This window comes from Bradysia coprophila, unplaced genomic scaffold, assembly GCF_014529535.1.
Source record: "Bradysia coprophila strain Holo2 unplaced genomic scaffold, BU_Bcop_v1 contig_145, whole genome shotgun sequence".
In the NCBI taxonomy this organism is placed as follows: Eukaryota; Metazoa; Arthropoda; class Insecta; order Diptera; family Sciaridae; genus Bradysia; species Bradysia coprophila.
Window position 1 is genome coordinate 644795 of NW_023503416.1, and position 12030 is coordinate 656824.

The window sequence follows — 12030 nt, forward strand, 5'->3', positions numbered from 1 at the left end:
ACTATTACTCACGAAGACCTCCGGAAACAGTTTTTATGCTACCATAGGACTGAACAAAGCACTAGAACTGTTCAGTGCTATGATGCTACTGTCATTTACGGAGTTTGCACTTGAATTCAGAAAATAAAACCTAAATACACTACAGACGTCTGGTAGGCCCTATCCCAAGGTAGTTATAAGTCTGAAAATCGTTTTCTCTTTGTTCATTTTTACGATTGCTTCTTTCAATTCGAAGTATCGCCTTAGGAAATTAAACTTATTGAATCAACAAAAATCGTTGCTAAAATGGCGCAACATCTCGAGAAACTTACATTCAATCGAGTTTTAAGGGAGCCGATGTAATAATAGTAAAACTTGACTTCAAAACCAGCATACCTGAAATTGAAGAACTAGTTTCATGATGAACGGCGTACATTGTACGCACAACTCATAACAAGAAATGTGTGAGGAAATCGGATTATGCGAATTCGAATTTGTTTTGAGTAGACATGCAAGTTGTGCATTTTTACAATATTTTGGGTGGTACGTGCGTGATGGTAAAAATGTTGCTTTGAAAACCGAAAATCCGGGTGATTAAAGTCTATATAAGTTGGTGCAATTGAGTTTTATTTTTCAGTTAATTTGATCCAATAATGGTAATTAGGTGGTCAGTATAGCCAATCATTTCTCAGTTGAATTTTTAAAATCTTAAATAAAACTATCGTTTGCAGGAATCATTTGGCCACTCTGGTGGTGGTGGTGTTTAGTTTAACAGTTGTGCATGGCGAGCAGCATGACTCTACCGATATCAAAGATGATACAAGTAACAACAGATTTGAAGATTTGTGCCCATGCTTGCCAGCTGATATATGTCCTAGAGCCTTCGGAACCAACCCAGAAGTAAGTTCAGAACTACTAATACTTGAATGTTACAGATACTCACAAACATATATCTTATGACTTTCATTAAAGGATGCCAAGTACCTTGGAAATATTATGAAATGTGAAGATGATAAGGAAGTTAGATGTTGTGGAGCATCAACTAGCTTCGTCGTTGGAAAAAATACTGTAGCATCGGAGATGGCGAAAGAAGAGACTACAACCGTTCCAGCTGCTAACTCTGACATTTTGACAAGTGGTAACGTTCAAGAAAACGAAATTCCAGACGCAGAAAGTGAAAATGTGGAAGGGTTACCTGATCATAATGACACCACCGAAATTCTTAGTTTAGAAGAAACGGGAAATATCGGGAATTTTCATATTAAACAACATTTGGATGGTGAAATGGACGAGGAAGCCGCCGAATCTGAGTCTGTTATTAAAACTGCAAACGTAGAATTGAATACAGGTGATATATCTGGACCGTCCGAACCAAAATCTCACCGTATGCCAAAGAATCTTGACGGTGTAATGAAGGTGTATCCCAGTATTATGTCAGGCATACCTAAAACTACTCCCAAAAATTTACCAGATACAAACGAAATGAAAGTTTTCGATCAAGAAACTGGAAAGGACCTGCATCTAGTATTTTCTGAAACCACCTTAAAACCAGAGCCCACGGAACAAGTTACACCCAGTTCGACCGTTGAGTCCACCTCGAAGCTTTATCGATTCGAAAAGAGACGAAGACAATTTAGACCAATACAAAGAGCCACCACAACCGAAAGAGTTTCCACCACCGAATCGTCAGTGGATGAATTGGAATCGAAGCAGACGACTGTCAGAATTCGAACGAGACAAAGACACAACTTAAGAAACTTTACCTCAAGACCAGTTCCTAAAGAGTCGACGCATCCAACAACGAGACGACCACGAGTTAAATTAACTACGACGACTGCTCCTACAACAGAAGAAAAAGAAATATTGGTTACATCGGAAGACGATAAATCTCAGTCAAGTCGATTCAGACTGTTCAATGCACGTCGTTTAAACTATCTCCGACGAAACACGACAACGACTACCACAACGGAATCCTCAATTGAAACGACGACCCATCAAACAACTCGTTCAAACCCGTTGATCAAAAAGCGACCACCCACACTTCATGAAAAATCATCTGAAATTCGTCCCACGAACATGGATGAGAATTTAATTCGTGTTGTGGACAGTAACCATGAAAATATGATCTCCAAAGTACGCGTTGCACTAATGGCATCAACAACAGAAAATAAAGTGACTGAGATTCCAAGATCGTTTGCAAGTGTCGACATTGGTAATAGAGTCAAGAAAATCGAAGAAATGTTGGTCGAGAAAATGGTCAACGTTTATGCAGAATCAAAGGCAAAATTGCGTAGTGATCAAACTGAAGAAGTCATCGATGTTCAAAACGACCTTAAGAATACAGAAGTTTCAAAACAAACTACCAATTCCACTCGACCATTCCGCGGTCGAAAAAGATTCCACCTGTCTGATTTGCTTGATAAGACTCCGGTTGTAACAATGAGCCCCAACGAATTTCGACGTACTATGAGACTGAGACGCCCGACAGTAAGACCTGAACAAGAAATTTCAGTGGATGTTGTGCCAACGACTAGAAGACCACATCGACGTCCTACTATTAAGTATCAAGAAGCATTGGATGAAAGCAAAACTAATATTGGAGAGCGCAGTTCATCTGAAAGCAATGAGGAAGGAAGTGTTCGACGACGTTTCAAGATAAGACGTAGATATAGAGTCGAGCCATCTTTAACAACAACATTTTCACCGACAGTTCACGACTCCAGCGAATCACAGACGGCGGAAGTTACTTCTTCAACGATTTCAACAACTATTCCTTCAACAATTCCCATAAAAGCAACTACTTTGACTCCAGAAACGACTATTCCAACTGATAAAATTGAGTCTGCCTCGGTATTAAACGAACCCATAATTAACCTTCGAATAGACTCGCCAGAAAATATTGAAAATGGTGCTGACGACGAAACTATAGCCGAAAAAGTAGATGTAACACAAGACACATCTCAAGACGTATCTCAGGATGAGTCGATCCAAAGTGGAAATATTGAAGAGAATGCTTCGTCTGAAAATCCATCATCGAATCCCGATGTATTATCCGATTTCAAACCATCGCCGTTATGGTCAATCTCTAGTGATGACAGAGATGACTTCACTGTGAAAGAAGAAAATCATTCGTACGTTATGAATATGGATGAACGAGAACGAGCCTTTCGAAAGAAAAATCGCCATTCTCGCCATACCGTAATTAACGCCTTTGAACCACCTATACAATATTTAAATGGTTTTGTGCCTGGTGGTACTGTTAGAATTATTGGACCAATTCCAAAGTCAAGTAAATGGAGCGACGACGCAATAATGATATATAACTTGCCCAGATACAGTAAAGCAAATTTTAGTAAAAATTAAATTTGTCTGAAGATGTGGGTGCAGGAAGGTGGATATTTATTTATGTTTGTAATTTAAGGATAAAAAAGAAAAATAAAACAAAAGTTTTGGATGTTCACATTTTTCTTGTAGTTTATTTGGGGATTTTGGTGGCAAAGAAGCAACTGATAATTTTCAGACCACTACTACAGTCGGAGAAATATAGATTTCGGGTTTTTTAGAGACATCATCAATTCTCTAATTCGCTCAATTGCCATTTGAAATAACATGCGAAATGAGAGAATGCAGAAAAACGATAAAAACGATGATGTCTGTTGAAATCCCGAATTCTATTTTTCTCCGACTGTGCTACAACCTGATTTTTTTGAGGCCGAAACAATTTGAAACAAAGTTAGGAAAGTAGGATAGAGCAGAAGAGCCAAGATACGAAAGTAAATTTTTGCGATTAGAGAAAAAAAAGCTAATTTCCTTCCGTTCACCCTCACACAATTCTCATGGAAGTAGGAGTGATTTTCACATATTAGAGGTACACTAGCAAGTGACCAGCGCCACCATGTCACCTCTCGAGTGTATTGCTCTATGGATTTTCACTACTGTTTCACTCTCACACAATGTTCGATCAAGGTTCAGAAATTTGTGTTCGATAACAGATGAATATCCATCCGAAGATTACGTCACGAGATGTCGCGATTGATTCTATTCTATGTCAACAGCTGTCAATTGTTTTTGTTATGTTTCATTTCAGTTTGTTTTTATCAGAGATCAGTTATCATATTTAAGTGTTGCATTCGATCGTTTTATTTCTGTTAAGAATCAAGTATTCAAAATGGGATTTTTGGCATTTTGTTCAGGACTTTTGTCGGGATTATTTTCAGCAATATTTTCCGGAATCCGAACATTTTTTAGTTCTTCACAACCAATACATTATTCGAGGAATTACTCACAACAACTTCCGCGTACCACCTACTTTAACAGACATCGTTTAGGCAGTGATGAAACTCCATACCGCCGTTTTACACGCCTAGCACCCATCCAAACCGATGAATGTCTTCAAATGGAACGATTGGAGGAATTCCCTATGTCTACAAGCATTCTAGATGTGGAGCGAAATGCCAACAACTCGGTGCATTTCAACGAAATGTTTACGTAATATACTGACATCATATAATTTCTGGTCACCGATTACAAAAGTTTGATTTCAACCTAATGTAGTAAATGGATTTCTCAAAAAGAAATGTTTAGAGCTTCGGAGGAATCTTACATTGGTGCTTACAAGCAGATGGTATTTTTCGAAGAGGCTGCTGATACAATAAAAACAAAGGCATTTAATCTAACGACCGTGTATCTGAATCGGACTGAGGAAGATGAATATTATATGAAAATCACGGTTAATACCTCCTTTGCTCAATGTCAAAGCAAAAATGTTTAATAAATATTAGCTTTGACCATTTAGCCCGGTTCGGAAGAATTATGTGCTGCTATTGACGACAAACAATTGGACCGTTTCACATTGAAGTCAGAATCAAGCGAAAAATCAGTGGATGGAAAAATATTACGAAGGGAGGCCGACAGACTTTACGTTGATTTATTCACAAAATATTTTCGCATTGATGATTGCTACAACCTATTTTTCCAAGTTAATCGAATGAATTATCAACTGCAACACAATGCATTGCAATTCATCGCAGAGCATCGATTGTTTTCAATTTTGATAAATAATCCATCATATCACAGTCAAAGCTTACATACAGTACAATCACAATGGCAATCCGATGATTTGCAATTTACAACAAATTACCAGAATGAACTCAACATTGAACAAATGAAAGCTGTCGAATGCATTGTGAACGCTAATTATAATCCACTTCCAAATCTGCTGTATGGGCCCCCCGGTAAGCTATCTATCTTTCTATCCACGATTTCTCCTATATCCTCAATGACTTTCATGTCCTAACATTTCTGTGGATAGGTACCGGCAAAACAAAAACGATAGTCGCTGCAATTGAAACGATCGTTCGAACAACAACAAAGAATATTTTAGTGTGTGCCCAATCGAACGCCGCGTGTAATGAAATTGCTGAACGTTTAGCGAAGGTGTTGAACCCGGACGAAATGTTACGCATGTTTTCAATGTCCTATGAATTGGACCAAATCAGCTCAACAATTGAACCGTTTTGCAATTTATTTGATGGCGCACTAAAATATCCGTCATTGGAATATTTGTATGGTTTTCGTGTGCTGATTTGTACACTCTCAACATCTGGATGCCTGGTCAGGGCACGTATATCGTCTAATTTCGATCCGAGCCATTTCCACTATGTATTTATCGATGAATGTGCAAGCGCCCACGAAACAATGGCTTTGATTCCGATCGCTGGACTATGCACGTCGGTCGGCAAAGTTCATGCAAATATTGTGTTAATTGGAGACCCGAAGCAGCTTGATGCGGTTACTAAATCCGCTTGTTCAACTATGTTGGGCTTCAAAATTTCATGGTTCGAACGATTATTCGATTTAGCAATGTACAAACGACACGATGGGAGTGGTAAATTTAGTGAAACATATATTACCCAACTGGTCCGGAATTATCGTTCACATCGAGCCATTTTGAAAGTGCCCAACGAATTGTTTTATGAAAATACGCTGGTGGCCATTGCCAAACCAGGTAGGTTAAAGAACATGATTTACGTTCACAGAGCCAGTTAAGTTACTCTGTCGTCATTTAGATCACATTAGATTGGAAATGGAGGGTCTATTGTCCAAAACTTTTCCGATCATTTTTAAATCTGTTCACGGATATTGCAAAAAGGACGATAACGGCACGAGGTATGTTTGATTGCCATACAAACACCTATCTGACCCATTTTCTTTTGAAATAATTCTGAACCAACCTTTTTCCATCGTTCAGTTCATTTAATATGGATGAAGTGAGAGCAGTGGTTGAGTTTGTGGACGAGCTCTTGAAGCCAGACAGACTAATTCAACTAAGTCAATCCGACATTGGAGTTGTTTCACCATACAAACTTCAATGCAAAATTATACGGAGGTACTGTGAGACGAAGGGCTATAAAAATATCACAATCGGATCGGCAGAAACGTTTCAGGGTCAAGAGCGAAAAGTCATGATCATATCATCTGTTCGCAGCGGTGGAAAATTGGGAGAATTTCTTTCCAATCCTCAGGTTCGGTTTTTTTAACTAAAATTAACGTTATGCATTAACATCGTACATTTTTAGAGATTTAATGTAATGATAACACGTGCGAAAAGTCTTTTAATTGTTGTGGGAAATCCACATCTGCTGTCACAAGATGAAAACTGGTCAACATTTATCAGGTATTGCTTTAAGAATAAATGCTTAATACAGAGTAAAAGATGGTTTCGCCCAAAAGAGCATTAGCATCGAAGAATATTTTTGGTATGGATTGGTGAAACAGTATTTTTTTGCATTTCTATTTTACTATTATAAATCATATGTGAACCGAAGCTCTTTTACTATTTCAATTGAACTCTGAGTGTAAACGATCTTATCTAAAAATTAAGTAAACCAAAGGCTGTTGTTGATATTTTCATTTAAATTTGTAATTATTTTGTGTGAATAAATTCATTTTTAAATTGAAACACATAGCGCTATGCGGACCCGTACTATCGTTACATCAGATCAGATGTCTAAAACTACAGCAATGCTCCTAACGTTAACATTGAATTAAGAAGCGTCTTTGGAGGATTTAGTGATATAAGAGCTGCCGCTCCGTTACAAAGGAAACATAGAACCGACTGTGATTACATCAGCCTCACAATATTTTCTTTGGAGGATTCTTTAGAAAAACAGCCGACCAAAATCGGACGCATTTTCTAGTGGAAGTATCTATATATACACAGAAAGATATTCGAGCCTAGAAGCCAAAACCACTTTCAAAAAAATTATTCGAAACTTGCACTTTTCTTACAGAAATTTCTCGAGGTACACGAGCCGTTCAAGATCGTATGGGTGGGGTGTCATCAGAAAGGTAATTGCATGTATTTCAGGGACAAATTATTGGGCCTAAAATTCATCCACACTGAGATATAAGCAGTTGTAGTTTTCAACCGAAAAAAGACTGAAAACTCATACTTTTCTTACAGAAACTTCTCGAGGTACACGAGCCGTACAAGGTCATGTGGGGTGTCTTTAGAAAGCTAGTTTTCTGTTGTTTCAGGGCAAATAGGGTCTTATGAGTGTTTGGAAGCATCTCCGATGAAGTATGAGAAGTTGAAATGTTTAAGAGCTCATATTTCAACGTAGATGCTTCCAAACCACCAAAATTGCCAAAAACAACATAAAAATACCTTCCCGATGACACCCCACACAACCCTGTACGGCTCGTGTAACTGGAGAAATTTCTGTAAGAAAGGGTAATGTTTTTGGTTTTTTGGCTTCTAGGGTCGAATACCTTTCTGGGCACATATAACGAATTCCACTGGAAAATACGTTCGATTTCGGTATGTTCTTTTTCAAAAGAATCCCTCTTGTTAATTCTAGGAGCAGTTCTATGACCAAATTGTTTGAAATCAACTGTCATTGACGAATCTGAGAGGAAGAATTCCGTCAGCAGCTCTTCTGATAGTAGCAGTTATGAAGGTAGCAAACTACTAGTCTCAAAGAACTTGTTAAGACAGCTACTAAGGCCCAAATTTTGATATACTTTCAAATATTTCCACATAAAATTCTGATTTCTGTTAGAAGCGCCACTATAGAAAATGTGCGTGTCTTTGTTTACGTGTCAACTCAAAGAAGTCCAAACCTGTTCTTGTAGAATCTATATAGCAGTTCTAGTGAAATCAAGTGTAAAAATCGACAAAAATGAAAGTAAGATCAAAAGTAAAAGTGTCGAAAACAAGAGTACTGATTCAGATGAGTTGCTCGTCGTATGCTTGAGACATAAGCAAAATATAGAAATTCAACTCAGTCGTTTCAAGTTTCTTTATTCAGCCAGAATATTTTACAACATTTTGAGCTTCATTAATGAGAATCAATCTTCCTCTACAAAGATTTTGCAACAAACGAACACGATCTCCCTTTACAAAGGATATAAACAATAAACATTTTTGCTAAGAGCGAGTAGGATAATTTGTACGAACTTGAATCTCCCCAACGACTTGAAACTTATTTATTGTCTGGTTATTTTCACACGATTGAAATCCGATAAAGTAGAAACTCATGTATATCACATATGAAGTAATCGTTGATAATTACTAATTTCATAAATGCAAATGATTTGCTTTTCTCCGTCCAACCACCGAAAATACATAACGAACAGCTCGAACAATATTCAAATAGAAAGCAAAGAAATATTTATAGTGCGGCTCTGCACATCAATATCCAAAGAATTCGATCCAAAATGTTCGTCGCTACATCGTTAAAACTCGTTCGATTTTTAGTCGATGTCGACACGTCCAACCAATCAGAAAACACCACATATAGTGGAACGTCATTCGACTCATTAAAATATTTTCAGTGGAATAATTGCATCAGAAAATATGAAATCGAATCGAAAGAAAGTGGCAATTTTGTGAGTCTAAATTTTTTTCCATCAAACTACCATGATCACTCTATCTTAACAATCAAAGAAGTGAGGATGTAACACACATCGCAAGTTCATCATATATAATATCGAAAGTCAATAAGTCAACAAAGGAGGAAGTGTATTTTGTTAATTTCGTAAAAGTGGTCAAAATATAAATCGTCATCATCATGAGTGCCCCGATATTAATTACCATTCCAAAGTATGTTACGGTACCGAAGCAAAATCTTTTGCCTCTGCCGTCCGTGGAAAATTCGATCGATGAATTCCTGTTGCGTGGAAAGAAACGTCGTTTGGACCACTTAACATGGGAGGAGAAATTCCAGCGGAAGTAAGTCCCAATCGTTCATTGTTACGAATTTGTCATTTCTAATTGTTGTTTCGAATTGGAATAGAAAACTAAAGAATCGTGTCGCTGCTCAAACATCCCGTGACCGCAAGAAGGCGAAAATGGACGATATGGAACGCACCATCAAAGACTTTTCTGTTGAAAATCAAAACCTAAAGGAAACATGCAATTTACTACAGTCGGAAAGAGATGAATTAGCTATCCGCAATGAAGAGCTGGAACGACAAATGGAGGAACTAAAGCGACGATTGAATGAACGTAGTGTTGGCTGTGCTACCACAACTAAAGGATCTGCTGAATCCGAACCTCTGCTGAAGGAACTGGAATCACAGTCGATACTACGAACGATCAAGAAAAGCGAAAACTCCAACGGCTCAGCTCTGTGGAAGATAATTGCTCTCTGCCTTCTCTACAGGACATGCTCGAAGACTTCGATGCATCCCGACTGGAAGAACTTGCAGAAAGCCTGCTCGCAGATGTCATCACAGACATGGCAAACGATCCTGTTGGAGACTGCACGTCAAATGCCAAAACAGATGGCCCAACAGAGCGAATGTCTCGACCAGTGGTGGGGACCCGACCAGAAATCATGGAATCCGCCAAAAATATCGATGACAGTCTAAATACGCCCACAAAGAAGCGGACCCACATAAAAATTGAACCAAAAATCGAGGAGGATGTTTGCATGGATTTGGATACTGTTTCCAACGATGACGACACATTATACGGAACATATGACGAAAAGACTCACTGCATAACGATATTGGTTAGTGGCGATGATATAGCTACTGATGAAGCTGTTGAAGAGGTCTATTGCGAAGAAGATCACACATCAGAAGTGTCGATGCTCTCACCGGTACCATCACATTGTTCATCAATTGACCACAGTTCATCACAGTCACTCAGTGATCCAATCGTCGATGCAAAAAGTCCTATTTCAATTTCACAATCGAGTGATTGTGGATATGAATCGATCGGTTCACCATTAAGTTATTGTAGTGACATGGATGAACTGTGGAACAGCTCTTTCAACCAGTTATTCCCTTCGTTAGTGTAAATTTACAAGATGTGGAAGTGAAAGTTAAGATGACAATGTTGTGATAAAGGACACACACGTAATATATCTCATGAACAGACAAATTAGTGGTACATACAATCATAGCCTATAAGTTATCAATTAAGTGAAAGTTTTAGTTATAAGTCAGAGAAAATTCGTCGTATTTTTTGTATAAAGTTCAGTTATTAGGTTGGTACGATAAGAAAATTTACGCTCGAAGCTCGCATGGTATTTCTCTAAGGAGACGCATTTTCTACTTAATGCATTAATAAGCTGCAATCGCAGTCTCTCCGTTTAGCTTTTCGGTTTACTTTACAACAATAGAAACTGGAAGGAGTTTTCATTGTTTGATCGTAAGACGGAGAACTAAACAGGGTAAGTATGTGGAGGTCTTTAAATTGACAAAATTTCAACTAAAATAACTACAACATTTCCCAGTGTTGATTACCATGCGAGTGTTTCCAGCACACACACCTTAACTCCATTCCTATCAAATTCATGCTATGTTTAACTGAAATAAATCATGTTGCAAATTGAGTTTTACTTTTTTATTATTTGTCCTCCACTAGTTCCTCAGCTACTAAGCCAACCATATGGATTTAAAGACCGAAAAACATTGGGATATTGGAAACATTCTCAGCTATTTGAAGAAAAAAAAACGAACGCTCTGTCTTCTGTGAGTTGACGTCGACTTTAAAGTCATCTACTGTATTGCAGTAACTGAAACCATATATTTTATGCAACGTGTGGTATACTATCTAACTAGGTCCCTAACTAGGTGGGTCAGATCCCTTGACTGTTTGTCTGAGCTACTCAATAGTATTTTTCTTGGCAATGATTTATTGATTTACTTCAATGAAATGTAATTTTGTATGTTGATGGCCACAAAAACGCATTTAGAAGAAGAACTTCTAGAACGGTCTAATAAATCTCTCATTAAGAGTGATATCGCCAAAACTTGAACCAATTTGAAAACAATGGTTCGGCGATCCAGGCAAGCTATAGCTCGTTTGAATCGTCTTTCAATTCTAAGAAATAGGGATCTTTTAGTTTTTCTGTTAATTTCCCATTATCGGAGTGAACACGTGAAAAGTCATAGCATGTCAAGGGGTGGTGAAAACAGTTTTTTTGTGATAGCTCAAGATAGAAATGTTTCTAAAAGTTGAAAATTTGTAGGAATATAGGCCTTTCGCAGATCTTCATAAAGAGTATAATCATCGGTATGGGCCGCCACCGGTTCTAGACTTATGACTCAAAATATGGTCAATGTTTGGACAGTCCTACTGGCTTGCAACAGAATTTATCCGCGGAACTGGCTATAGGGTGTTGTAGCTGGACTTACCCTCTTTCATTCCACATATAAAAAACCCCAGATAAATTCTGTTGCAAGCCATAAAGTTAGTTGAAGTAAAATGTCGCTCCAGGAGACCCATATTTTTCAGTGTTTTCAACTTGTTTTTGGTCTTCAAACAGGCTGGAGCGATGGGAATGAAATAAACTAAATCAAAATTACATGCTCAGCTCGAAATTGTCCTGAACCGAGCGATCACTGGTCTTAAAAAGTTTGCTTTCCTCCTACTTCGTAGTAGGTGGAAAACCTCATATCTTTGACTTCACAAAATGAACAGAAACTCATTTGCTTGCTACAAATATAGGTTTATTGTAAAGCAGAGATGCGCAGCGTTCGTTTACAGTCAATAAATGGTCACTCAAGATTTAATTTGTGCTTCACAAGAGGTCA

The 12030-nt window shown here is 37.9% G+C and overlaps 3 protein-coding genes across 4 annotated transcripts; all 3 read left to right on the top strand.

Annotated features, from left to right (window-relative positions):
- Window positions 1-528: 528 nt before the first annotated feature.
- Window positions 529-3439, top strand: LOC119074267. The gene is made up of 3 exons (XM_037180289.1): window positions 529-646; window positions 711-879; window positions 952-3439. Exons 1-3 carry the CDS (start codon window positions 633-635, stop codon window positions 3340-3342), a joined length of 2574 nt encoding a protein of 857 aa, XP_037036184.1. The 5' UTR covers window positions 529-632; the 3' UTR covers window positions 3343-3439.
- Window positions 3440-4037: 598 nt separating this feature from the next.
- LOC119074268 (putative helicase mov-10-B.2) lies at window positions 4038-6934 on the top strand. Of its 2 annotated transcripts, XM_037180291.1 has the most exons (8): window positions 4090-4208; window positions 4297-4467; window positions 4534-4708; window positions 4775-5213; window positions 5291-5986; window positions 6048-6147; window positions 6230-6503; window positions 6558-6928. In XM_037180291.1, exons 2-8 carry the CDS (start codon window positions 4376-4378, stop codon window positions 6717-6719), a joined length of 1938 nt encoding a protein of 645 aa, XP_037036186.1. In that variant the 5' UTR covers window positions 4090-4208; window positions 4297-4375; the 3' UTR covers window positions 6720-6928. The 2 variants fall into 2 exon arrangements, with proteins under 2 accessions (XP_037036185.1, XP_037036186.1); XM_037180290.1 differs by having other exon boundaries at window positions 4038-4467; window positions 6558-6934.
- Window positions 6935-8773: 1839 nt separating this feature from the next.
- LOC119074273 lies at window positions 8774-10486 on the top strand. Its single transcript, XM_037180295.1, has 3 exons — window positions 8774-9214; window positions 9279-9490; window positions 9565-10486. Exons 1-3 carry the CDS (start codon window positions 9054-9056, stop codon window positions 10287-10289), a joined length of 1098 nt encoding a protein of 365 aa, XP_037036190.1. The 5' UTR covers window positions 8774-9053; the 3' UTR covers window positions 10290-10486.
- Window positions 10487-12030: the final 1544 nt, after the last annotated feature.